Source organism: Hypanus sabinus, chromosome 3 (genome assembly GCF_030144855.1).
Source record: "Hypanus sabinus isolate sHypSab1 chromosome 3, sHypSab1.hap1, whole genome shotgun sequence".
Taxonomy (NCBI): domain Eukaryota; kingdom Metazoa; phylum Chordata; class Chondrichthyes; order Myliobatiformes; family Dasyatidae; genus Hypanus; species Hypanus sabinus.
The window spans coordinates 8,004,397-8,031,641 of record NC_082708.1 but is presented as its reverse complement, the minus strand read 5'-3'; the positions used below and the strand labels follow the sequence as shown (position 1 = coordinate 8,031,641).

The 27,245-nt window shown below is 44.6% G+C and overlaps 1 protein-coding gene across 1 annotated transcript in view; it reads left to right on the top strand.

The window, feature by feature from the left end:
- The first annotated feature begins 6,618 nt into the window (after window positions 1–6,618).
- dgat2 (diacylglycerol O-acyltransferase 2) overlaps window positions 6,619–27,245 on the top strand; it is a 53,323-nt gene continuing 32,696 nt past the window's right edge. The window contains exon 1 of the mRNA XM_059963667.1: window positions 6,619–6,739. Within this exon, the coding sequence (XP_059819650.1) occupies window positions 6,700–6,739 (40 nt within the window). The 5' untranslated portion in view covers window positions 6,619–6,699. The remainder of the gene's footprint in view (window positions 6,740–27,245) is intronic.

The window sequence follows — 27,245 nt, the reverse complement described above, 5'->3', positions numbered from 1 at the left end:
ACTATTTTCGGAAGATTATTTATGTCCTCCTTAGTGAAGACAGAACCAAAGTAGTTATTCAATTGGTCTGCTATGTCCTTGTTCCCTATGATCAATTCACCTGTTTCTGACTGTAAAGGACCTACATTTGTCTTGACCAATCTTTTTCTTTTCAAATATCTATAAAAGCTTTTACAGTCAGTTTTTATGTTCCCTGCCAGCTTTCTCTATAATCTTTTTTCCCTTTCCTAATTAAGCCTTTTGTCCTCCTCTGCTGGTCTCTGAATTTCTCCCAGTCCTCAGGTGTGCCGCTTTTATTTGCTAATGTATATGTTTCTTCTTTGGATTTGATACTATCCCTAATTTCCCTTGTCAGCCACGGGTGCACTACCTTCCCTGGTTTATTCTTTTGCCAAACTGGGATGAACAATTGTTGTAGTTCATCCATGCGATCTTTAAATGCTTGCCATTGCATATCCACCGTCAACCCTTTAAGTATCATTTGCCAGTCTATCTTAGCTAATTCATGCCTCATACCTTCAAAGTTACCCTTCTTTAAGTTCAGAACCTTTGTTTCTGAATTAACTATGTCACTCTCCATCTTAATGAAGAATTCCACCACATTATGGTCACTCTTACCCAAGGGGCCTCGCACGACAAGATTGCTAACTAACCCTTCCTCATCTGGAATGGCCTGCTCGCTAGTTGGTTTCTCGACATGTTGGTTCAGAAAACCATCCCGCATACATTCCAAGAAATCCTCCAATACATTCCATAACAAATGGTAGGTTATTTGGACATTGTAAATTGTCCAGTGATTAGGTGCAAATTAAATCAGTGATGGCATGGCACAAAGGGCCAGAAGGGCCTATTCCAAGCTATATCTCAATAAATAAAGTTTATTAAATGCCCTAATGTATCTAACTCTACTATTACCCTTGTATGGAATTCCATGCACCCACCAAACTCTGTGTAAAAGAAAAAACTCCCTCTGACATCTCCCCTGTACTTCCCACAGATCATCTTAAAACTTTGTCCCCTGGCATTAGCCATGTCTGCCCTGGGGAAATGTCTCTAGCTGTCCCCTCAATTATATGCCTCTCATCAGTTTACACACCACTATCAAGTCACCTCTAATCTCCCTTTTGTCTAAAGCCTACCTCACTCAACCTTTCCTCATAAGGCAAGCTCTCTAATCCAGGCAGCATCCTGATACATCTCCTCTACAGCTTCTCTAAAGCTTCCACATCCTTCCCATAATGAGCTGATCAGAAATGAACACAATAATCCAATTGCGGTCCAACCGGAATTTATTATAGAGTCAGGATCATAGAGTATTAAAGCACAGAAACAGGCCCTTTGGCCCATCTAGTCATGACATTTAAACAGCCTACTCCCATCAACCCACACTGGGACCATAGCCGCCCAAACCCCTACCATCAATGTACCTATCCAAACTTCTCTTAAGTGTTGATATCGAACTCTCAGGCACCACTTATACTGGGAGCTCATTCCATACTATCTAAGTGAAGACATTTCCCCTCATGATCCCTTTAAACTTCTCAACTTTCACCCTTAACCCATGCCTCTAGTTGTAGTCCCACCCAACCTCAGTGAAAAAAGCCTGCTTGCACTTACCCTATCTATGCCCCTCATAATTCTGTATGCCTCTATCAAATCTTCTCTCAATCTCCTATGTTCTAAAGATAAAGTTCTAACCTATTCAATCTTTCCTTATAATTCAGGTCCTCCAGACCCAGCAACATCTCTAAATTTTTTCTGCACTTTTTCAACCTTGTTTACATCTTTCTTGTAGGTAGGTGACCAAAACTGCGCACAATACTCCAACTTTGGCCTCACCAACATCTTATACAACTGCAATGTAACATCCCATCTTCTGTACTCAATACATTGATTTATGAAGGCCAATGAACCAAAACTTTCTTTATGGCCCTGTCCACCTGTGACACCACTTTCAATGAATCATGAACCTGTATTGCCAGATTCCACACTCCTCAGTGATCTACTGTTCACGGTGTGAGACCTAACCTGGTTGGTCTTAACAAAGTGTAAAACCTCACACGTCTGCATTAAATTCCAACTGCCATTTTCCCAGCTGGTCCAGATCGCGCTGCAAGCCTTGATACTCTTCCTCACTCTCCACTACACCCCCAATCTTGTGTCATCGGCAAATTTGCTGATCCAGTAAACCACATTGTTGTCTATCATTCATATAGATGACAAACAACAAAAGACCCAGCACCAATCCCTGTGGCACACCACTAATCACAGGCCTCCAGTCAAAGGCAACTCTGTAATCCCACCCTCTGGCTTCTCCCACATAGCCGATATCTAATCCAATTTACTACCTCATCCTGAATGCCAAGCGACTGAACCTTCTTGACCAGCCTCCCATGTGGGCCTTTGTCAAATGCCTTACTAAAGTCCATGTAGACCACATCCACTGCCTTACTTTCATCTACTTCTCTGGTAACTTCCTCGAAAGACTCTATAAGGTTGATTAGACATGACTTACCACATATAAAGCCACGCTGACTACCCTTAATCAATCTATGCCGATCCAAATACTCATACATCCGGTCCCTTGGAATACCCTCCAATAACTTTCCCACTACTGATGTCAGACTCACCAGCCTATAAGTTACTGCTTTATGTTTAGAGCCTTTTTTAAACAGTGAAACAACATTGGCAACCCTCCAGTCCTCTGGTATTCTGCTGTCGATAAGTATGTTTTAAATATACTTATTTATATAAGTATAAATATATACTTATATATTTATAAGTATATATACTTATCCAGTAAACCACATTGTTGTCTATCATTCATATAGATGACAAACAACAAAAGACCCAGCACCAATCCCTGTGGCACACCACTAATCACAATTAGTTAAGTTTTGTATAGCGAGTGCACAAAGTAAATAATGAGGCGATCAATGAAGGCCAACACACCATATGCCTTGAAGTTTGAAGGCTCTATAGACCCAAGATCACACTATTCCTCCCCTGGACAGTTTAATTTAACAAGTAGCATAAATTTCCTTCTTTACTGTTTTTTACAATTCTTTACAATTTTATGTACAATATATAATCTGTGTACTGTTTGAGCTTCTGCATTTCTGATGTTGTGGCAGGCAAGTTTTTCACTGTACCTCACCGTCCTTGTGTGCATGACAGTTATCTTGACTTGACATGACCCCTGCTCTCTTTATCGCCTCATTATTTACTTTGTGCACTCGCTATACAAAACTTAACTTTTCATTTCTTACAACGATTCACAGGCTGCAAGGGATTCAAGGGATATCAGGCAAGTTCAAAGTAAATTTATTATCTAAGTACATAAATGTCACCATATACGACTCTGAGATTCATTTTTATCTGGGCAAACTCAATAAATTCAATAACCATAATAGACTCAATGAAAGACCACGCCAACAGGGTATACAACCAATGGGCAAAAGACAACAAACTGTGCAAATACAAAAAGAAAGAAAAAATAAATAAATATCAAGAACATAAGTTGAAGAGTCCTTGAAAGTGAGACCCTAGGTTGTGGGAACAATTCACTGATGGGGCAGTGGGGCAAGTGATGTTATCTCCTTTGGTTCAAGAGCCTAATGGTTGAGGGGTAATAACTGTTCCTGAACCTGATGCGGTGATTCATGAGGCTCCTGCACCTTCTTCCCAATGGCAGCAGCAAGAAAAGAGTATGAACTGGGAGATGGGGGTTCCCTGATGAAGGATACTGCTTCCCTGTGACAATGCTCGGCGTAGATGTTCTTAACGGTGAGGAGAGCTTTGCCAGTGATGGACTGGGCATATCCACTACTGTCTGTAGGACTTTACGCCAAAGGGCATTGGTGTTTCCATAACAGGTAGTGATGCAGCCAGTCAATACACTCTCCACCACACATCGATAGAAGTTTGTCAACGTTTTAGACGCCATGCTGAATCTTCATAAATTTCTAAGCAAGTAGAGGTGCTGGAGTTCTTTCTTTGTAATTGCACTTACATGGGACAGGGACAGGTCCTCTTAAATGGTAACACCAAGGAATTTAAAGGTTCTGCATAAATGTTCATCTTACTTAATAAAATGTATCACCAAGGTATCATTACATATGAAGCACCAGTAGCGTTATACTGTGAGTTTTTTTTTGAACGTGTGTTGTAAATGCGCCATGTTATTTATTACACACAGAATGCTGGAGGGACTCAGCTGGCCAGGCAGCATCTATGGGGAGGAATAAACAGTTGATGTTTTGGGCTGAGATGCTTCATCAGGTCTCTGTTGATTCCATGTGTGTGTGAGATAGATAGATATTGACTGATTGATTCCAACATCTCACGTTGATGAATATCACTAACATCTCAAGGAGGTGAAGGGAAACAAGCTTGAGGGTGATACACGAGTCCAGGTGGGTGGGAAAGGTAAAGACTGGAGAGGAAGGAATCGAGTAGGAGAGGAGAGTGGACAATGGGAGAAAGGGAAGAAGGAGGGGCATCAGGGGAAGGTGATAGGCTGGTGAGAAGAGGCAAGAGGCTAGAGTGAAGATTAGAAGAAAAGAGAAGGGGAAAAGAAAAGAAATACAGAAGGAGAAATCAGTGTTGTTGCTGTCAGGTTCAAGGCTACTCAGATGCGGTATGAGGTGTTGCACCTCCACCCTGAGAATAGCCTCAATGTGGATGGAGAGATGGCCAGGGACTGGCACGTTGGAACAGGAATGGGGATAAGAATTAAAATGTTGGCCACTGGTGAGTTCCACTTCTGACGGATGAAGCAGAAGGGCACGACAAAGCAGTCTCCCAATTTATGTCAGATCTCAGCAGTGTAGAGGAGGTTAATTTATAGCTGGTAATATTACTTTATGTGTTGTGCGTGAGTTATATGTACAGTGTTGTGCACTTTGGTCTGGAGGAATGTTGTTTCATTTGGTGGTATACATGTGTACAGTTGAACGACAATAAACTGAACTTAAACTTGATAAAGCCAGCAAGCCTTCACAATAAAGAATAGTGCATGGATATCGTAGAACCACAGAACACCATAGTACAGAAACAGGCCTTTTGGCCCATCTAATCCATGCTGAACCATTAACTTGTCTAGTCCATTCGACTTGCACCCGTTGGTCATGTCAGTTGGTTTTGGAAAAAAGCAGACCCTGATTTTCCATGCCTTGCAGGCTATTTTGAACAAGGCCACAAACAGTGAATGAATCATGTCACATTAACATCATGAACTGCAAACAGCAACTTCAATGAGCTGCATTTCGGCAGACAAGAGAGCTCTACAATGGGTAGTCAAAACTGCTCAATGCATCACCGGCACCAGCTGACCTACCAAACAGAAAGATGTTGGTAAAGGGTCAATAACATCATAAAGGGTCCCACAGACTTTGTCCCACTCCAAATCAGGGAGGAGGCTACATAGCATCCACACCAGGACCACCAGACTCAAAAACAGTTACTTTCCCCAAGCAGTGAGGCTGATCAACACCTCCACCCACTAACCCACCCCTCCACACCCCAAACCACCACTACTTTATCATTTCCTGTCAGAATCACCTTATGTAGACACTCCTGTCCCAATACTACCTCTCTGGCATCATTTCGTCATTTTCCAGCTGCCCGATATCATGCCTTTTACTCTTTGTATAGGTGAAAAGAAATGTTTGGATTCTCTTTCACATTATCGGCTAGCTTACTGCCATTAGAAAGCCTCAGCATCGCATCCTTGCCGTTATATTCTAGTACTCCTGAATTGAATGCTTTGCCTTCCTCATCACTGACTCAATCTGCAAGTTAACCTTAAGGGAATCCAGCCCAAGGACTCCCAGCTCTTGAACCGTCGACTACACTCTTTTCCACAGATGCTGCCCGGCCTGCTGAGTTCCTTCAGCATTTTATATGCGTTGCTTGGATTTCCAGCACCTGCAGTTTGTGATTGGATTACCTTTTATATTTAATCTTTTCTCTCTCTACATCTTTTTTAAATTGTATTCTGATGGACTTTAAATTCGCTACCTTCCCACTAATGTTAGCTCTATTATTATAAGTTTTATTCTGTCTTTGACCTCCTTATCAGCCACAATTGCTCCATCCGCTCTTTAGAATACTTCATCTTCGGGATGTATCTTTCCCGCTTTTCGAGTTGCTCCCAGCAACTCCACCTTGCTGCTTATTCTGCCCACCCCGTGAAGGGGTAAGTAAGTACATGCTGCCCCATTGCCGCAACGAACCACCTATTCGTACCTTGTCAACCCACGTGCTCTCCGCTCCGAAGTGACCAATAGCAGGACGAGAAGGCGGGGCTTTAGGATTGTGCCATTAAGACCTTGTAGGGGTAATGCAAAGTTGTGGCAGTTAGGGCAACTTTTTAATTGCGCTAATTCCCCAAGACAGTGGCAAAAAGCACTCTCTGTTATTGCACGCTGAAAATAAAACAAACCATATGTTTAACGTGCTTGATATAAAGTTGAAAGCGTCGCTGATTTAACTTGGCATTTCATTATAGCCTGGAGCGGCCCCCTGTCCTGCAAGAGAATGGAATTCCCGACTATTAAAAGAACAGATTGAGTTCTCCCTCCCGCTCCTCTTCTTTCATTCTTTGAAGTGTTGTAAATTAAGGATACATAATTAGTAAGATTTAATTAAGTGAGCACCCTAACCTGCTTAAATCCAGAGGACAGACTACGTGAAGATATGCGAGCTCTACTTGCAGCCCAGTCGGGCGTCCTGAGAGGTGAGGGGGCAACTCGTACAATGGGCTTTATTCGCTCCTCTCCCCCCACATCTTTACATCGCCCACTGATAATTACTGCAATCTCATGAACGCATATATTTAATTAGTTTTGAGATATCATTAGTATTTTTATGGATTGCGGCTATGATTTATTCCTCTAGGAGAGTGCTGCGGTGCACATTAAATTTTTCCACAAAGTGGGCTTTGTTAAGGTGAAAACGTTGTTGTCTGTTTTTGGGGATGTGATTGAGAGGGCGGGTGATTTGTTTTTCGGTCGCCTCAAGCTAAAAGTGGTTGAGATGTTCACCCCTTCCCTTCTACCCCTCTTCCCCCCGCCCCCCCCCCCCCATAGTGGAGTGACATTTCCACCTTCTAATGTTGGGGGATCTTTCCAGAGCAGTTTGGGATGGGATTGCTTTGCCTGCCGTCTTACTTTCTTCGTGGGCGCCTCTGTCAACCCCGCGTTAGGTCCTAGGGGTTTACTGGCTGACAAGCCATTAACTTCTTTCGCACTTTTCATTCGCTAATGCAAATTTCTTTCATTCGAGGATTTCTTTATCTTTCATGAAGGCAGACAGAAAATAACTGGTTTAATTCCCCCAGGCACCTGGCTTTACTATCACCTTCGAGCTTGTCCTCCTTCCTTCCCCCGCCCCCATCTCTTTTTACCGGTATTTGCCCCCTTCCTTTCCAGTCCCGATGAAGGGTTTCGGCCCCGGACGTCGGCTATTGATCATTTCCATGGACGCCGCCTGACCTGCTGAGGTTCTCCGGCATTTTGTGTGTGTGTGTGTAGCCCTGTTTGATTTGTTTACTCGGTCCTCATTCCCTATAATAATTACTCCTGACTTGGTCTGTAAGAAACCTGCATTAATTTTTGCTAATCCTTAACCCTCTTCCATATTTCTATAACATTAAAATAAAAACCTTCAGCTCATTAAGATTGTACTGACTTTCTAACAAATCCCAATTGCCCCCCCTTTAGTTAAACCTAAGCCCTATTCTTCCCTTTCTCCCAATCCGCGTCTACCCCCCACCCCCACCCCCACCCCAGATGCTACCACTCGCCTGCATTTGCTTGCCCAAGCCCACCCCCCTTCAGGGCATAGGGTGCCAACAGCAGCTCTCCAGAGTCTGTTGCCCCGAGACATTCTTTCAAGTTGTCCCCAGGTGTCACCCATCTCCTCGGTGTTGGAAGGTCCTCCCTTCCTCTCCCAGGGGCGAGGTCTTTGCAGCTTCTGTTGCTAGCCCCATACCCAACCGTCCTCCTCTCACACCTGGGCTTGCCAGTGTTCACCCATACACGAGCGCAATTAACTTTCTAACCCAACGTTCAAACACTTTAAGAATGGCCTTTTCCCTTCTGCCCTCAGATTTCTGAGCAGCTCACAAGCCTGTGAGCGCCATCGTCTTGTTCCTCTTGTGCGTAGTTTATTCAGTTATTTCTCATCGTAACTCGCAGTGCATTGCGGGCACTAGGGTGGCGTCGAAGTTAGCCTGACACTATTACAGCTCGGCGTCAGAGTTCAGTTCCAATGCCATCTGTGAGAAGTCTGTACATCCTACTCCTGGAATATGTGGGTTTCCTCCAGGTGCTCTGGTTTCCTCCCACAGTCCAGAGATGTACCAGTTAGTACGTTAATTGTTCATTGTAAATTGTCCTGTGATTAGGCTCGGGTTAAATCGGGTTACTGGGAGGCAAGGTCCGCACTGAATCTCGATTAGTAAATAGTACAATAAGTACTATATTGCGGGGAACCTGAAGGCACACACTCAGGAACAGCTCCTTTCTCTCTATCATCCCCTTCCTGAATGGACATTGAAATCATGAACTACCTCACTACTTTATTAATTTATTTTTTTGCAATAATTTAATTGAACTATTTGATATACAGTTTGTAATTCCGATATTATCATGTATTACATTGTACTGCTGCTGCAAAGGTTACAAGTTTCACAGCATATGCCGGTGACGTTAAATCTGATTCTGATTAGGGGAAATGCCTTCACTCAGATGGTGTTGCGAGTGTGGAAAGAGCTGCCGGCATAGTTGGTCGTGAGTTCAATTTAAACATTCGAGAGAAGTTTGGATGGGAGGGGTATGGAGGGCTATGGTCTGGGTGCAGGTCATTGGGACGAGGCAGCATAATAGTTGGCATGGATTAGATGGGCTGAAAGGCCTGATCTGTGCTGTGGTGTTTAGTAACTCTATTTTTACTGTCCTCTACGGCCTTGTGATCCGATGCCCTGCGGCTTCCGTCCCACGCTATGATGCAGCCAGACAGGGCACTCGCGATGGTGCTCCTGGAGAAAGTTGATATAATAGGGGATGGGGAGCCTTGCACTTATTAGCACAGACTTTGAGTCAAAGGGCAGGTACTGTAAAGTTCTATATTGCAATTTCCCTGTTTTGTGCCCGTTTCCTACTTGCAGTACTCTGAAAACTTCCCAGCACCCAGCCTTGTAACTTTCCATGATATTACATGAGTTTCCTTTTCTCCCATATTCCAAAGACATACGGGTTAGTAAGGGTCAGTGAGTTGTGGGCATGCCATGTTAACATCGGAGCCACAATAACAATTGCAGGCTGTTCCCGGCACATGCTCGGATTGTGATGGTCATTGACACAAGCGATGCATTTCACAATATGATTTGATTGCTTTATTTCAGTTATTCAACCTTTACAGACCTTTAATCTTGATTGTCCAGCTAGCCATCATATTACCTTTTTCTCTCCTTGTTGCTTTCCTTAAGTTGCTTTCTGTTTTTATAAAATTCCCAATCCTCCAGCTTCTTACCAACTATTGCTCGGTCAACAGTGATTCATGAAGGCAGTCGACCCCCAGCTAAAGGCCTATTATGAATGTTAATAAAAACTGACCTTGTCAGTGATGTCCAGAGTTGCTTAAATCACTGATTTGTGCAACTCTTGTCCAATGACTAATTGATATCCAAATACTAAAGGTTACGCTATGTTAGGCAACTAATGTCCCTGGCAGCTTTGAATAGAGCTTGCTTTCAAAGTGCTAATGTCCGATTTAGAAACTTGCTATTGGACAACTCCAGTCCAATCAATCTATGTATATAAGCTAACTTGTGTATTTACGTTTATTTTTTTTATTCTAGTGTTCTTCTGTTATTGTTTTATTTGTGCTGGATTGGATCGAAAGTAACAGTTATTTCATTCTCCTTTACACTTGTGTACCGAATATGCCATTAACCAACCTTGAAACTTGAATATCCATTGCCCTAATATTCAGGTGGTTGTTTTAAATGCTACCTCAAGGACCTGTCGAGCTCTAAACATAACTCTCTATCCAAGTAGTGTAGCACAATGCTTTACAGTACCAGCGATCAGGGTTCAATTCCGCCACTGTCCGTAAGGAGATTATGTTCTTCCTGTGATCACGTGGGTTTCCTCTGGGTGCTCCAGTTTTCTCCCACGTTCCAAAGACATGCCGATTAGTGAGTTGTGGGTGTGCTACTTTAGCAACGGAAGTATGGTGACGCTTGTGGGCTGCCCCCAGCACAAACAGTGTGGATCATTAATGCAAAATGACACATTCCACTATTTTGAAGAGCATTTGACAAATAAAAGTAATCCTTAACTTTAAAATCACACATTTAAACAACATTTCGTCACTTACCAATTTTTGTTGGGTTGGGGAGGAAGGTTAGGAATTTGGTTCTGGAGTGGGGCAAGCAATTTGAGGGACTGGCTTGGGAGATGACATAATTGACCGTATCTTGTGCCCAGTCCCCATCAAATTCAGACTGTGACCATTGACACAAACATGTTTTGATGTACATGCCCTCGAACAGAAAATACTACAAAAAGTAGTGGATGCAGCCCAGTCCATCACAGGTAAAACCCTCCCCACCCGTGAGCGCATCTACATGAAAAGTTGTCAGTCGTCACCTACATCATCCTCTCTTCTCACTGCTGCCATCAGGAAGAAGGTGCAGAAGCCTCAGGATTCACACCATCAGGTTCAAAAACAGTTATTACCCCTGAACCATCAAGCTCTTGAACCAGAGGGAATAACTTCACTCACCCCATTACTGAAATGTTCCCACAATCTATGGACTCACTCAAGAACACTTCATCTCATGTTCTCTATTGCTTATTTATTATTATTTCTCATTCGCACAGTTTGTAGTCTTTTGTACACTGGTTGAATGCCTAGTGCAGTCTTCCCTTGATTCTATTATGGATTTACTGAATATGCCTGCAGGAAAATAAATCTCAGGGTTGTATATGGTCGTACATGTATGTACTTTGATTTTGCTCTTCCTCCTTTGAAGGAGACCAAGGCTGGATCTCCTTTTTCAACATGTCAGTACACGATCTCTTCTACTGTCACTGAGGCCAAACTCTGGTTGGAGGGGCAACACCTCGTACTCCATCTGTGTATCCTCCAACCTGTTGGTTTGAGCACTGATTTCTCTAACTTCCAGTAATTTCTCCTCCCTTCCCTTCTCTCTTTCCATTCACTATTCTGGTTCCCCTCTCACCCCTTTTCTTCTCCTCACCTTCCTCTTGTGCCGCTCCTCCTTCCCTTTCTCCACTCTCCTCTCCTGTCAGCTTCCTCCTTCAACCCTTTACCTCTTCCAATTATCATCTCCCAACTTCTCCCTCGCTTCACTCTCCCACCTACCCACCTTTCTCCTCGCCTGGTTTCACCTATCACCTGCCAGCTTATACTCCTTTAACGACTAACACCCCTAAGGAAGTGCTGGGGGGCGGGGGGTGTTGGGGAGACAGCCTGCAAGTGTCTCCACACATTCCTACACCAACATAGTTATGCCCTCACTGTTCAGTAGAACAACACAAACAGCAGCTGAATGAGTATTTTGCATCAGTCTTCACTGTGGAAGACACTGGCAGAATGCCAGGAAGTCAAGCATGTCAGAGCAGAAGTAAGTGTAGTTGCTATTACTAGGGAGAAGGAGGTTGGGAAGCTGAATCGTCTGAAGATGGATAAGTCACCTGGACCAGATGGACTATACTCCAGGCTTCTGAAGGAGGTGGCCAAATCTTATGGAGGCTTTAGTAGTAATCTTTCATGAATCACTAGATTCTGGAGTGGTTCCGAAGGATTGGATTAGCCTCTCTGTACCAGATGGTGATGCAACCTGTCAGAATGCTCTCCATGGTAGAAATTTGTTAGTCTTTGACGTATTGTATCTCGGACCCCTAATGAAATGTGATGAGGCCTCCGTCGGTCAGGGTCGACCGTGGATGTTGCATCCTAGCTGTCTAGATACGCAAGCCAGGGCAGTACAATGTGGAGAGCGAGCTGTTCCCATGCAGCAAGCTCCCCTTCTCCACGTGTCTGATGAACCCAAAGGATTGGCAGAAACTGATGCAGTTTGGCACCAGTAACATCTCAGGAGTTGCCTGTCAGTGCTGAGCTCAATGTGGGCCTGTCTTGGGGACTGCAGCTCTGGATGTTACCTTGGGATTTACTCTCGAAGCCTTCCCCATGAGTGGGTATAGCGGCGAGGCAATGGACATTTGAGATCAGAGTTTTCCTTCAAGGTGAGCTGACAATCCCCATATGCCCAAAGTGACTGGTTTTAAGGTGCCAGTGGTACACCTTTGCCCCTTCTCCTGTCAGTAAAACCGGTTCTGTCGGGCTTGGCGGCTAAGCCTCACGCGAAGGCCAGGAGCTGGACTTGGTTGTCAGAGGCTGTTTGAAATACAATCTCTGGTTATATTTATACCTTTTTAGTGATGCCTCCTCAGTCTTTCACCGTGAGTGTTATCACTAAATTACGAGAGGCTTGAATAGGGTAGGCAGTCAATTTCGCAGAGTGCCCCGAGCAAATGCTCGAAGGCGAGGCATACACTTAACGTGGGGGGAGGAGGGGGTGGAGTTTAATGGTGATGTGCACGGCAAGTTTTTTTTTGCGAGGTGGTTGAGGACGAGGGAGAAGGACAAACTGGTGCCGTGCTGAACTGGCTCCGTGGCTTTCGGGACACTGCGCTTCATGTTCTGTGTGTCACTTGTATATTTCATTATTTGCATGATTTGCTCTTTTTTTTTGCACGTTGGATGTTTTGATGGGTTTTTTTTGTGTGGGGGTTTTAAGGGGATTGTTTTGTTTCTGTAGCTGCCTCAAAGTAGATGAATTTCAAGATTGTATATGGTATAGAGCATTATTGAAAAGTCTTAGATTGAAAAGAGATGACATGGGATTGGAAGGTGTAGAGTCTCTATGGATTGAGTTAAGAAATGACAAGGGTAAAAGGACCCTAATGGCAGTTGTATACAGGTCTCCAAACAGCAGCCAGGATGTGGATTACAAATTACAGCAGAAGATAGAAAAGGTGTGTCAGAAGGGCAATGTCATGATAATTGGGGATTTTAACATGAAAGTGGATTGGGAAAACCAGGTCAGTACTGGGCCTAGAGAGAGAATTTGTAGAATGTCTAAGGGATGGCTTTTTAGAACAGCTTGTTGTTGAGCCCACTAGGGGATCGGCTGTACTGGATTTGGTGTTGTGCATTGATCCGGAGGTGATAAGAGAGCTTAAGGTTAAGGAACCTTTAGGGAACAGTGATCACAATATGATCAGGATCATATTGAAATCTGAGAGAGCAAAAATAAAACCAATGTGTCAGTATTTCAGTGGAATAAAGGAAATTGCAATGGCATGAGAGGGGAATTGGCCGAAGTTGACTGGACAGAGGCATTTGCAGCAAAGACAGCAGAACAGCAATGGCTGGAGCTTCTGCGAAAAATGAGGAAAGTGCAAGACAGATATATTCCAAATAAGAAATTTTCAAAGGGAAGAAGGATGCTGCCGTGGCTGACAAGTGAAGTCACAGCCAAAGTAAAAGCAAAACAGAGGGCACACAAGGAAGCCAAGCTAGTGGGAAGATAGAGGATTGGGAAGCTTTTAAAAACTTACAGAAGCAAACTAAGAAGGTCATTCAGAAGGAAAAGATGAATTATGAGAGGAAGCTGGTGACTGATATCAAAGAAGATACTAAAAGCTTTTTTTTTAAGTATATAAAAGATAAAAGATTAGAGGGTAGATATAGGACCAAGATAAAATGACACTGGAGATATTGTAATGAGAGATGAAGAGATGACAGAGGAACTGAATGCATATTTTGCATCAGTCTTCTCAGTTGAAGATGTCTGCAGTACACCGGACATTCAAGAGTGAAATTTGTGTAGTGAAAATTATGACTGAGAAGGTCCTCAGGAAGCTTAATGGTCTGAGGGTGGATAAATCTCCTGGGCCTGATGGAATGTACCCTTGGGTTCTGAAGGAATTAGCTGGAGAGATTGCAGAGGCATTAATGATGATCTTTGAAGTATCGATAGATTCTGGCATTCTACCGGCTGACTGGAAAATTTCAAATGTTACTCCGCTATTTAAGAAGGTTGGGAGGCAGTAGAAAGGAAGCTATAGACCTGTTAGCCTGACATCAGTGGTTGGGAAGTTGTTGGAATCTATTGTTAGGGATGAGATTACAGCGTACCTGAAAACACATGACAAGATAGGCCAAAGCCAGCATAGGTTCCTGAAAGGAAAATCCTGCCAGACTAACCTACTGCAAATCTTTGAGGAAATTACAAGCAGGGTGGACAAAGGAGATGTAGTAGATGTGGTGTACTTGAATTTTCAGAAGGTCTTTGACAAGGTGCTGCACATGAGGCTGCTTAGCAAGTTAAGAGCCCATGGAATTACAGGGAAGTTACTAACCTGGGTGGAGCATTGGCTGGTTGGTAGAAAACGGAGTGGGAAGACTCTTGGCAGTTTGGAGGATCAGAGGGATCTTGGGGTCCGACTCCATAGGACACTCAAAGCAGCTGTGCAGGTTGACTCTGGTTAAGAAGGCGTTTGGTGTATTGGCCTTCATCAATCGTGGAATTGAATTTAGGAGCCAAGAGATAATGTTGCAGCTATATAGGACCCTGGTCAGACCCCACTTGGAGTACTGTGCTCAGTTCTGGTCGCCTCACTACAGGAAGGATGTGGAAACCATAGAAAGGTTGCAGAGGAGATTTACAAGGATGTTGCCTGGATTGGGGAGCATGCCTTATGAGAATAGGTTGAGTGAACTCGGCCTTTTCTCCTTAGAGCAATGGAGGTTGAGAGGTAACCTGATAGAGGTGTATAAGATGATCAGAGGCATTGATCGTGTGGATAGTCAGTGGCTTTTTCCCAGGGCTGAAATGGTTGCCACAAGAGAACTCAAGTTTAAGGTGCTGGGGAGTAGGTACAGAGGAGATGTCAGGGGTAAGTTTTTTGCTCAGAGTGGTGAGTGCGTGGAATGGGCTGCCGGCGACAGTGGTGGAAGCGGATACAATAGGGTCTTTTAAGAGGCTTTTAGATAGGTACATGGAGCTTAGTAAAATAGAGGGTTAGAGGTAAGCCCAGTAATTTCTGAGGTAGGGACATGTTTGGCACAACTTTGTGGGCCAAATGGCCTATATTGTGCTGTAGGTTTTCTATGTTTCTATTTTTATGAATAAAGGGATCCTATTTTGGTTGGCTGCCAATTACCAGTGGAGTTCCACAGGGGTTCCTGTTGGGACTGCTGCATTTTATGACGTGTGTCAATGATTTAGACTACGGTATTGATGGATTTGTGGCTAAATTTGCCGATGATAGGTGGAGGAGCGGGTAGTGTTGAGGAAACAGAGAGCCTGCAGGCTGACTTAGATAGTTTAGGGGAATGGGCAAAGAAGTGGTAAATGAAATACAATGTTGGAAAGTGTATGGTCTTGCACTTCAGTGGAAGAAATAAATGGGCAGACTATTGTTTAGATGTGGAGAGAATTCAGAAATGCGGAGGTGCAAAGGGACTTGGGAGTCCTTGTGCAAGATACCCTAAAGGTTAACCTCCAGGTTGAGTCAGTTGTGAAGAAGGTGAATGCAATGTTGGCATTCATTTCTAGAGATATAGAATATAAGAGCAGGGATGTGATGTTGAGGCTCTCTAAGGCACTCATGAGATCACACTTGGAGTATTGTGTACAGTTTTGGGCTCGTTATTTTGGAAAGGATATACTGACATTGGAGAGGGTTCAGAGAAGATTCACGAGAATGATTCCAGGAATGAAAGGGTTTTACTGTATGAGGAACATCTGGCAGCTGTGTTCCCTGGAGATCACGAGAATGGGAGGTGGGGTGGGGGGGGGGGGGGGGAATCTCATAAAAACATTCCGAATGTTAAAAGGCCTGGACAGATTAGATATGGCAAAATTATTTCCCATGGTAGGGGAGTCTAGGACAGGAGTGTACGATTTCAGGATTGAAGGACGTCCATTTAGAATGGAGGTGCGGAGAAATTACTTTAGTCAGAGGGTGATAAATCTGTGGAATTTGTTGCCCCGAGTGGCTGTGGAGGCCAAGTCATTTGGTGTATTTAAGGCAGAGACAGATAGGTTCTTGATTAGCCAGGGCATCAAGGGGTATGGGGTGAAGGCAGGGGAGTGGGGATGACAGGAAGAATTGGATCAGCCCATGACTGATTGGTGGAGCAGACTCAATGGGCTGAATGGCCTACTTCTGCTCCTATATCTTGTGGTCTTATAAATGTATAGCTTAGACTTTTGAATAGTACCATAGTATTTTTATGCATTGCACTGTACTGCTGCAAAACACAAATTTAATTTCATACTTGAGTGATGATAAACCTGATTCTGATATGGGTCTCTATGGTGGACTGAGTGGGAAGGGGCAGGGAGAGGGGAATCATGGTTGGGGAGAAAAAGGGAGGGAAGGGAATGGGAAGCACCAGAGAGACATTCTGTCATGATCAATAAATCAATTATTTGGAGTCAAATGACCTTGGCTAGTGTTTCAGGGCTGGGTGTGTCTGCACCCATGCCAACCCTTGCCCCTTGCACTCCTCTGCCAACTGTCCCACACCCCTCCCGCAGAGCTCCACCCTCGCCATTCTCAACATCCTTTGCTCCCGCCAGATTGACAAACTGGCTCTCTGCTCCTCGTTGACAAGTACAGTCCTGTGCAAAAGTCTTAGGCACCCTAGCTTTGTGTATGTGCCCAAGACTTTTGCATGGGACTGTACGTGCTTTTGATAATGTACTTTGAAGCTTGGGTGGCTGAATTGAGCTGCTATGAGTGATGGTGGAAGCCAATATGCTAGTGATGTTTTCAGAGGTTAGACAGATATGTGGAGGCAGAAAGACTTAGAACATTACAGTAAAGGCCCTTCAGCCCACAATGTTGGACTGGCCTTTTAACCTGCTATAACATCAATCTAACCCTTCTCTCCTAAATTTCCTCCTCTTAGCTGCTCACCCGTCCTGGAGCATCGGCTCTGACAGTTCACTAGAGTCCTCGGTCCTGGGCTGGTCTTCCAAGTTGTCCCCAGGTGGAGCCCATCTTCAAAGATCCTTCCTTCCCCAGGGACGAGGTCTTTGGAGCTTCTGTCGGTGTTTCTGTAACTCTGGATTTTTATGGCAAGGGGTTACTACTAGCTCCATGCAGAGCAGCCGGGCTTGGGACCGTTCATGGTGGAGTTTTCCCTCCTACATAGCCCTCTTTTTTTTCATCCATGTGCCAATCTGAGAGCTTCTTTAATGCCCGTAGTTCATGGCTCCTTCACCCCTGCCAGCGGTTTCCATGCATGTGTGTTTATACATTTTTTGAAAAATTACACCTGACATCCAGTCCAATGTTCTGTGTTCTAACAAAGAAGACAGTACATCACAATCAAGGCTCACAATATTGTGCCAGTCTACTGTAAGAACTATTTAACCCTTCCCTCCTATCTAGCCCAGAGACTGAGTTTAATCTGGCATCGTGCTATACGTGCACACTGTGAGCTGATGGGGTCAATTGCTGTGCTGTACTGTGTATAGAACTATCTAAATTACAGCCCAAAGCATCGAGCTTGAGGTGGAATCATGCCCGTTTGAGTTGATGGTTTAGACACAACGCCAAAGCATGAAAACTGTCTTGCAAACTCCCTGACATCAGTTGGTTCTGGCAAAGATCTGCTAACTTGTAATCCATGTCACTGAATCCCTGTCCAATACAAGTTAATAATTCCACTGCATATCAGATGTTGAAAGCAGGTTAAATAAATAGGTTTGAAATTGGCCTGCAGTAAGCTCGTATCTCACTATCGAGATTTGGCTTTTTATGCGGGGGTTTGTCAGTTGCAGTTTTGAAGGCATCCGGAAAATCTCCAGTTTCAGGGAATATGATAATAATGTGTTAAACGAGGAACAAATTTAGAAATTGGAGGTGCAAAGGGATTTGGGAGTCCTTGTGCAGAATTCCCTAAAAGTCAGCTTGCAGGTTGAGTTAGTGGTGAGGAAGGCAATGTTAGCATTCATTTTGAGGGGACTAAAATGTAAAAGCAAGGGCACAGTGCTCAGGCTTTATAAGGCATTGATCAGACCAAACTTGGAGTACTGTGAGCAGTCCGGGGCTCCATGTCTCCATATTGGGCAGACGTCACGTGAAGCCGCGGGAGCAGGTGGCGGACGGTCGTATGAGCAGCCGGTGCATATCACAAGTCCTAGTTGTGTGACCACTGACGCCAGGCAGACGGTCTCTGGAGAGTATGGGTAATGGCTGGGGTCACCCGTCATTTAAAGACACTGCCCAGAAGAAGGCAATGGCAAACACCCAAGTAGAAAAATTTGCCACAATCATTCGTGGTCAAGGGAACACAATCGCCTACGTCATACAACACAGCAGGTAATGATGACTATGATCTAAGAAAGGATAAGGGGTCCAGAGGAGGGTCATGAGAATGATTCTAATTTAGAGATGCAGCATAGTAACAGGCCCTTCTGGCCCGCCCTTGTGACCAATTAACCTACTAACCAGTGCGTCTTTAGGAGGAGCCCAGAGCACCGCGAGGAAACTCGTGTGGTCACGGGGAGAACATGGGAACAAATTCCTGATAGGCAGTTGCAGGAATCGAACCCTAATCAGTTATGCAGCGACTGTGCAATCTGCTGCTCTACTGTCACCTCATGAGTAGGAGGGGTTAATGTCACAGTTTGGGGGCAGAAGCTGTTTCCCATCCTAACAGATCTTGTCCTAATGCTATGCTACCTCTCCTGATGCTAGAGGTGAAAGAGATTGTTGGACAGTGGGAGAGAGCATTGACGATGCCAAGGACCCTGCTCCTGATAAATATCTCAGATGGGTGGAAGAGAGACCCCGATGATCCTCTCAGCAGTCATCGCAATCCTTTGCAGAGATTTGTGGTCAGACGCCTTGCAATTCCTGCACCAGATGGTGTTCCTGTTCAATAAAAAAAATAAGTTGGTTAGAATGGGGGATCACTCACAGCTTGGTACGGAATCTGCTCTGCCTGTGACCACTAGGAACTGCTGAGGGTTGTGGGCACAACTCAGCACATCGCAAACCAGCTTCATGGCAGAAACAGCCCAGTCTATCACGGAAGCCAGCCTTCCCTCCATGGAGTGTTGGTATAGTTCCCTCTACCTTTGTATATGAACATCCCTCCCACCTCAGTCATTCTTTATCTCCCCAAATATCAGACAGAAGATTTGTTATCCCTCTAAACCAGTTCTCCTGCTTTTTCCTCATAAACTGTGATGCCCTGACTAATCGAGAACCTATCGACCTCCACGTTAAACCCCAAAGAATTGCAACTTGCAAAGTTCAAAGTACGTTATACAACCTTGAGATTTGTCTGCTTACAGGCAGCCACAAAGCAAACCCAAATGAACCCATGTAAAAAAAAATCGAACACCCAACGTGCAGAGTGAAGAAAAAAATTGTGCAAACAATAAAAGTAAGACACAGACTTGCAGTTACCCCAAAGAGTTCGCATTTCACCCAGCATTCAACAAACCACGGGCTCTCTCCCTCCCTAAAAAGGGCGAAGGCGGAGGCTCAGTTTTTGCCAGCAAGCATGGAGACGTAACAAACAACTCGCTTGGTTTACACATTTCATTATCTTTGATCAAGCATTTAGTCAATTTTTGACTGAACAGTTGGGAACTTCGTAGAAAAATGTGTTCCTCCTTGGAAAGACTGCTTTAGGCATTCCACTCCATCTTGTACCCCAGTACTTAATGACTAAAGATTAGATTTATTTGTCGTGTGATGCACCATCAATAACTCACACTGAGACGTAAGGCGAGATATCGGCTTTTATTGACTGGAAGAAGGAACCAGGAGTGAGTGTCCATCATACTATGTCCTGGAGACTGAGGCCGAGCGTCAGGCCTCAGATCGCCTTTATACAGGGGCCTGTGGGAGGAGCCACAGGAGCAGTCAGCAGGGGCGTGTCCAGACAGGCACATAGTTCACCACATCGTGTACATCAGAACATCAGTGAAATGCATTGTTTGCATCAATGACCAACGCAGATCATTTGCAGGGAGAAGGCTGCAAGTCCACAGGGTATGTCCACACTCACCAATACTAACCTTTACATATGGAGTGTGGGAGGAAACCGGAGCACCCGGAGGAAAGCCAAATGGGTCATGGAGTGAACGGACAAACTCCTTGCAGACAGCAACAGGGATCAGGTTTAACATCACCGGCACATGTTGTGAAATTTGTTATGTGGCAGCAGTACAGTCCAACACATTACTGTAAATTACAGTAAGCATATTTAAAATGTTAAATAGTGCAAAAAGAGGAAAAAAATAATAGTGGGGTAGAGTTCATGTGTTCAATGTCCATTCAGAAACTGGATGGCAGAGGGGAAGCTGTCCCTGAATTGCTGAGTGTGTGCCTTCAGGTTTCTATACGTCCTTCCTGCTGATAGCAAAGAGAGAAGGGCATGTCCTGGGTGATGGGGGGGGGGGGGTCCTTAATGATGGACGATGACTGTTTGAGTCATCACTCCCTGAAGATGACCTGGATGATGGGAAGATTAGTGCCCATGTTCACAACCTTCTGCAGCTTCGTTTGATCCTCTGCAAGTGTCTCCCCCCCTTCCACCCGCCCCGTACCAGATGGAGATTCTGCCAGTGAGAATACTTTCGATGGCATGCCTGCAGAAATCAAGCCCTGGCTGATGATCTCTGCTGTAGTACGATTGCGCTAACAGCTGTGTTACTGCACTACTCACAATGCTATCATACTGTCCACAATACATTTAAAATACTATAAGTTACAATCAGAAATTTAAAAAGTAGTGTTAGCAGAGCAAAATAGCAAGGAGGTGCTCATGGGCTGGTCAGAAATTTGGTGGAGGGGAAGAAGGAGGGAGATGTGAGGGAGTCAGACAAAGTAAGAGGCAGGTGGAGACAGTTTCTCTCCTGATAATTCCCACTTTCACTGGTAGTCTTTCTGGTCTTGATTTCCAAGCTTCAGCAGTTGTTCCTCAAAGTTCAAAATGAATTTATTATCAAAGTGCATATATGTCACCATATACAAGCCTGAGATTCATTCTCTTGCAGGCATTCACAGGAAAATAAAGAAATACAATACACTTAGTGAGATACGTTAAAAACTGACAACAACCAATGTGTAAAAGAAGGCAAATCATGCAAATAATTTTTTTTTAAAAAGTTAAGTAATGCTGAGAATGAGTTGTCGAGTCTGTGAAAGTGGACTCAGTTCAGTGTTGAGCTGGGTGAAGTTGCCCATGCTGATTTGGAAGCCTGATGGTTGTTGGGTAACCACGGTTGTGTAGTGATTCACATGATGCTTTTACAGTGTGGGTCATTGGAGTTTGGAGTTCAAATCCGGCGTCCTCTGTAAGAAAGCTTGTACTTTCTTCCCACGTGCACGTGGGCTGCCTCAGGTGCTCCGGTCCAAAGACATACCTGCTAGTGGGTTAATTCATCATTGTCAATTGACCTTTGATTAGGCTAGGGTTAAATCGGTGGGTTGCTGAGTGGCTGAACTAATCAGTTCTGCATTGTAATTCTAAATAAAATAACCATCCCTGATCCTGGTGGTGTTGGACCTGAGGTTTCTCTTCCTCATGCCCAATGGTAGTTGTGACCAGAAAGCATGATGTGGCCCTACATCCACGTGTAAGAGGGACAGTATTTTGAGACTGAGAGGTTCAAGCGGTCCTTTCTACAAAAAAAATCTGCGGTACATGGGCAGCTTTTTTCATGTGGTTGGGGTTGACCATGACTGTGGCATCCCAGCTGTTTGTTATATGCGCAAGCCTGGGCAGTATGATTGGGGTATTGATAGGGGATTCTATAGTCGGGGGCAGATAGGAGGTTTTGTGGGGAAGATCGGGAGTCTCGGATGGTATGTTGCTTCCTGGTGCCGGGGTCCGAGACATCTCAGATCGGGTGCAGGTTATTCTCGAGAGGGAGGGCAAGAATCCAGATGTTGTGGTCTATGTAGGGACCAACGACGTGGGTAGGATGAGTGAGGGGGTCCTGCGTAGTGAGTTCAGGGAGTTAGGTGCGAAGCTGAAGAGTAGGACTCCAGGGTAACAATCTCAGGATTGCTACCCGTGCCACGTGTGAGTGAGGCAAGGAACAGAAAGATTATACAGATTAATACGTGGCTGAGAGGATGGTGCAGGAGGGAGGGCTTCAGGTTTGTAGATAATTGGGCTTTGTTCCAGGGAAGGTGGGATCTGTTCCGAAGGGACGGTTTACACCTGAACTGGAGCGGTACTAACATTCTTGCAGGGAAGTTTGCTAGTGCTTCTTGGGGGGGTTTAAACTAAATTTGCAGGGGGCAGGGATCCAGAATGCGAGAGAGGATAGCGAGAGGAAGAATAAAGGACAGGTGGGGTCTACATGGTTCCGGAATATTAAGTGTGTAGTAGAGAAAGGTGAGGCGGAACAAGTGATCAGGAGGACTCATGTACAGAGGGATGGTCTGACGGAACATGGAGTTAAATGTGCAGAAAGAATAAGTAAATTTTGGAAGGACAACAAAATTCTAGGGGTGTATAGCCCGATGGGAGTTCGGGGAGCTGGGTTAAGCACAATAGGCAGCGATTCAAACAGAGAGAGGAGAAATGGGCTAAAAATTCTATATCTGAATGCGCGAAGTGTCAGGAATAAGGCGGATGAGTTTGAAGCCCAGGTGCGAATGGGTAACTATGATGTTGTTGGGATAACGGAGACATGACTGCAGGGAAATCAGACCTGGGAAATGAATGTACAAGGGTATACGTGCTATCGTAGGGACAGAAATGTGGGCAGAGGGGGTGGGGTGGCCCTGTTGGTGAGGAATGAGATTCAGTCCTTTGCAAGGGGGGACATAGGGTCAGGAGAAGTAGAGTCTGTGTGGATAGAACTGAGGAACAGCAAGGGCAAAATGACCCAAATGGGTGTTGTCTACAGGCCACCAAACAGTAGCATGGATATTGGGTGCAAGTTGAATAGGGGGTTAACACTGGCATGTGGCAAAGGTAATGTCGCAGTAGTTATGGGGGATTTCAACATGCAGGTGAACTGGGAGAATCAGGTTGGTGCTGGACCCAGGATAGGGAGTTTGTAGAGTGCCTACGGGATGCATTCTTGGAACAGCTTGTACGAGAGCCAACCAGGGACAAGGCTATTCTGGATTTAGTGTTATGTAATGAACAGGATTTGATAAGCGATCTTGCAGTAAAGGAGCCATTAGGAGGTAGTGATCACAATATGATAAGTTTTTATTTGCAATTTGAGAAGGATAAGGGCAGCTCGGAGGTGTCAGTGTTGCAGTTGAACAGGGGAAACTATGGAGCCATGAGGGAGGAGCTGGCTAAAGTTGATTGAACAGATAGCCTAGCAGAAAAGACAGTGGAACAGCAATGGCAGGTATTCTTGGGAATAATGCACAAGGTGCAAAATCAGTTCATCCCCCAGAGAAGGAAGCATTCAAAGGGGGGGAAAGGGGCCACAGTGGTTGACAAAGGAAGTCAGAGATTGCATAGCTTTTTTTTAAAAAAAAGGAAGTATGACAGAGCTAAAGTGAGTGGGAGGACAGATGATTGGGAAGTTTTTAAGGAACAACAGAACTTAACTAAAAAGAGGGGGAGGAAAAATAAGGTATGAATGCAAGCTAGCCAGGAATATAAAGAAAGATAGCAAAAGCTTTTTTAGGTATGTGAAGAGAAAGAAGATAGTTAAGAACAATGTTGGGCCCTTGAAGAATGAATTGGGTGAAATTGTTATGGGAAACAGAGAAATGGCAGAAGAATTTAATGAGTACTTTAGATCTGTTTTCACTAAGGAAGACACAAGCAATCTCCCAGATGTATGGATGGGCCAAGGACATAGGGTAACAGAGGAAATGAAACAGATTGACATTAGGAAGGAAACAGTGATGAGAAGACTGATGAGACTGAAGGCTGACAAATCCCCAGGTCCAGATGGTCTGCATCCTAGGGTACTAAAGGAGGTGGCCCTGGAAATTGTGGATGCATTGGTAATCATTTTCCAATGTTCCTTAGATTCAGGATCAGTTCTTGAGGATTGAAGAATGGCTAATGTTATCCCACATTTTAAGAAAGGAGGGAGGGAGAAAGCAGAGAACTATCGACCCGTCAGCCTGACATCGGTGGTGGGGAAGATGCTAGAGTCCATTAATAAGGATGAAATAGTGGCATATCTAGATAGCAGTGATAGGATTGGGCCGAGCCAGCATGGATTTACCAAGGGTAAATCATGCTTGACTAATCTGTTGGAGTTTTTCGAGGATATAACCAGGAAGTTAGACGGGGGAGATCCAGTGGATGTAGTGTACCTCGATTTTCAGAAGGCATTTGATAAGGTCCCACATAGGAGATTGGTGGGTAAAATCAAAGCTCAGGGCATCGGGGGGAAGACATTGACATGGATAGAAAACTGGTTGGCAGATAGAAAGCAAAGGGTAGCGGTGAATGGGTGTTTCTCGGAATGGCAGGTGGTGACTAGTGGGGTGCCACAGGGCTCGGTATTGGGACCACAGCTGTTTACAATTTACGTCAACGATTTGGATGAAGGTGTTGAAAATAACATCAGCAAATTTGCTGATGATAATAAGCTGGGTGGCAGTGTGACGTGATGAGGATGTTAGGAGAATTCAGGGTGACTTGGATAGGCTGGGTGAGTGGGCAGATACTTGGCAGATGACGTTTAATGTGATTAAGTGTGAGGTTATCCACTTTGGGAGTAAGAACAGGAAGGCAGATTATTATCAGAATGATGTAGAGTTAGGTAAGGGAGAAATACAGAGACCTAGGAGTCCTTGTTCATCAGTCACTGGAGGTGAATGAGCAAGTGCAGCAGGCAGTGAAGAAGGCTAATGGAATGTTGGCCTTTATTACAAAGGGAATGGAGTATAAGAGCAAGGAAATCCTCTTGCATTTGTACAGGGCCCTGGTGAGACCACACCTGGAGTATTGTGTACAGTTTTGGTCTCCAGGGTTAAGGAAGGACATCCTGGCTGTAGAGGAAGTGCAGCGTAGATTCACAAGGTTAATTCCTGGGATGTCAGGACTGTCTTACGCAGAGAGGTTAGAGAGACTGGGCTTGTACACGCTGGAATTAAGGAGATTGAGAGGGGATCTGATTGCAACATATAAGATTATTAAGGGATTGGACAAGATAGAGGCAGGAAATATGTTCCAGATGCTGGGAGAGTCCAGTACCAGAGGGCATGGTTTGAGAATAAGGGGTAGGTCATTTAGGACAGAGTTAAGGAAAAACTTCTTCTCCCAGAGAGTTGTGGGGGTCTGGAATGCACTGCCTCGGAAGGTAGTGGAGGCCAATTCTCTGGATGCTTTCAAGAAGGAGCTAGATAGGTATCTTATGGATAGGGGAATCAAGGGATATGGGGACAAGGCAGGAACCAGGTATTGATAGTAGATGATCAGCCATGATCTCAGAATGGCGGTGCAGGCTTGAAGGGCTGAATGGTCTACTTCTGCACCTATTGTCTATTGATGTGGAGAGCAAGCTGTTGCCCATGTTAACAGGCTTCCACTCTCCACGCAGCTGATGAATCCAAAGGAACGACAGAGACTGATACAGTTTGGCACCAGTTGCCAGTCAGCACTGAACACGATGTAGGACTGCCTAAGGAATTCCAACTCCGGAATTTTTTTCCTTCGGGTTTACTCCGAAAGCCTTCCCAATAAGTGGGCATAATTGCAAGGCAGCAGAAATCTCAGATCAGAGTTTTCCTTCTAGGCCAATCATGTCTGAGCCCCATCTACCCAAAGCAGCTGGTTTTAAGGCACCAGTAATGGGCCTTTGCCCCCTTCTCCTGTCAGTAGAAAAGGTTCACTGGACTTAGTAGCTAAACCTAAAATGAAAACCAGGAGCTGGACTTCGGTTGTCAGAAGCTATTTGAAGCACATGCTATCAGGAGCATTTAATATGTAGTGGGAGCTTCCTTGGATTTATTCCAATATGATGCCTGATGCAATAGTAATTGTTGACATGACTCTATTTCATTCTGTGAGTTCCTCTGCCGTATTATTGACTTTTACATTAAAGTTGACTATCCAAAAATACTTGCCTTCATTTTGAGCACTGGGGTATGTGCTCATAAACTAAAATTCATTCCTCAGCATTACTTGAAACAGTGTAAAGTATTTTGTGCATTTATCATAAACATGAGATTCTGGGCATGGTGGAAATCCAGAGCAGGTCCCCTGCTCTCCAGAAAGATCCTTTTGCCACAAGTTGCTCTCAACTTATTGTCCGTCAGTTGCCCTATGTTCAGATACCTAGCGCCCCTTCACGTGCGTGCAATCAGGCCGTGGTAATAAGCCTATCTTGTGTACACTCAGTGGCCACTTTATTGGGTACAGGAGTGGAACCCAGTGTGATCTGCTGTTGCTGTAGCCCGTCCACTTCAAGGTTCAGCGTGTGATTTCAGAGATGCTCTTCTGCACCTACTGTTGTAACACATGATAATCTGAGTTACTGTCACATTCCTGTCAGCTCGAACCAGTCCAGCCATTCTCCTCCAACCTCTCATTAACAAGGTGTTTTTGCCCCAGAACTGCACTTCCCTGGGTTTGTCTTTATTTGTTTTTCACACCATTCTCTAAACTTTAGAAACTGTTGTACACAAAAATCCCAGGAGATCTGCAGTTTCTGAGGTACTCAATCTACCCTGTCTGGTACCAACAATCACTCCACGGTCAGAATCACTCTTTTCCCCATTCTGATGTTTGGCCTGAACAAAAGTTGACCCTCTTGACCATGTCTGCATGCTTTATGCGTTGAGCTGCTGCCACATGATTGGCTGATTTGCATTAACGTGCAGGTGTAGCTAATAAAGTGGCTACTTGGTGAATACACAGTCACACTCACTAGCTGTACATTGTGTTTTATAGATTGATTTTATTCTTGTGTTTTTATGCTAATTATGCTTCCTGTGTTGCCTTGCGTCTGGAGTAACAATCATTTCATTCTCCTTTACACTCGTTTACTGAAGAATGACAATAGACATTCTTGAACCCTGAAAATGCTGGAGGAACTCAGCATGCCAGACAGTATCTATGGAGGGGAATAAACAGTCGATGTTTAGGGTGGAGATCCTTCATCGGGATTGGAAAAGAAGGGGATAGAAGCCAGAATAAAATGGTGGGGGCGGGGTGTGGAGAACCAT